Below are 230 nucleotides of genomic sequence, written 5' to 3'. Positions count from 1 at the left end.
CTTATAAAAACGACTGTCTCTCTCATCACGCCGCCTCACCTATCCAGCGCCGCCTCCTGCTGGCAGTGAGCCGCATAGGCCACGGTGTAGCCCCTCTTGCAGCGCTCAGTGTCGAGGGCGGAGATGTAAAACACGAAGTCCGCCCCCGGGATCCCCTCGCCCGCCTCCTCCGTCACCTCGTGGCAGTTCTGGCCGAAGGTGTTGCACACACGACACGCCTGGTGGGTGAG

At 63.0% G+C, this 230-nt stretch overlaps 1 protein-coding gene across 1 annotated transcript in view; it reads right to left on the bottom strand.

Annotated features, from left to right (window-relative positions):
- LOC119586489 (leishmanolysin-like peptidase) overlaps window positions 1–230 on the bottom strand; it is a gene marked incomplete at its 5' end in the record, with an annotated part of 14,738 nt that overhangs the window by 8,150 nt on the left and 6,358 nt on the right. Inside the window, 1 exon segment of the mRNA XM_037935227.1 lies at window positions 40–218. Within this exon segment, the coding sequence (XP_037791155.1) occupies window positions 40–218 (179 nt within the window).

The sequence above is a fragment of the Penaeus monodon genome, chromosome 21, assembly GCF_015228065.2.
Source record: "Penaeus monodon isolate SGIC_2016 chromosome 21, NSTDA_Pmon_1, whole genome shotgun sequence".
In the NCBI taxonomy this organism is placed as follows: Eukaryota; Metazoa; Arthropoda; class Malacostraca; order Decapoda; family Penaeidae; genus Penaeus; species Penaeus monodon.
Note: the sequence above shows the minus strand (reverse complement) of the source record. Positions and strands in the feature narration are given on the sequence as shown.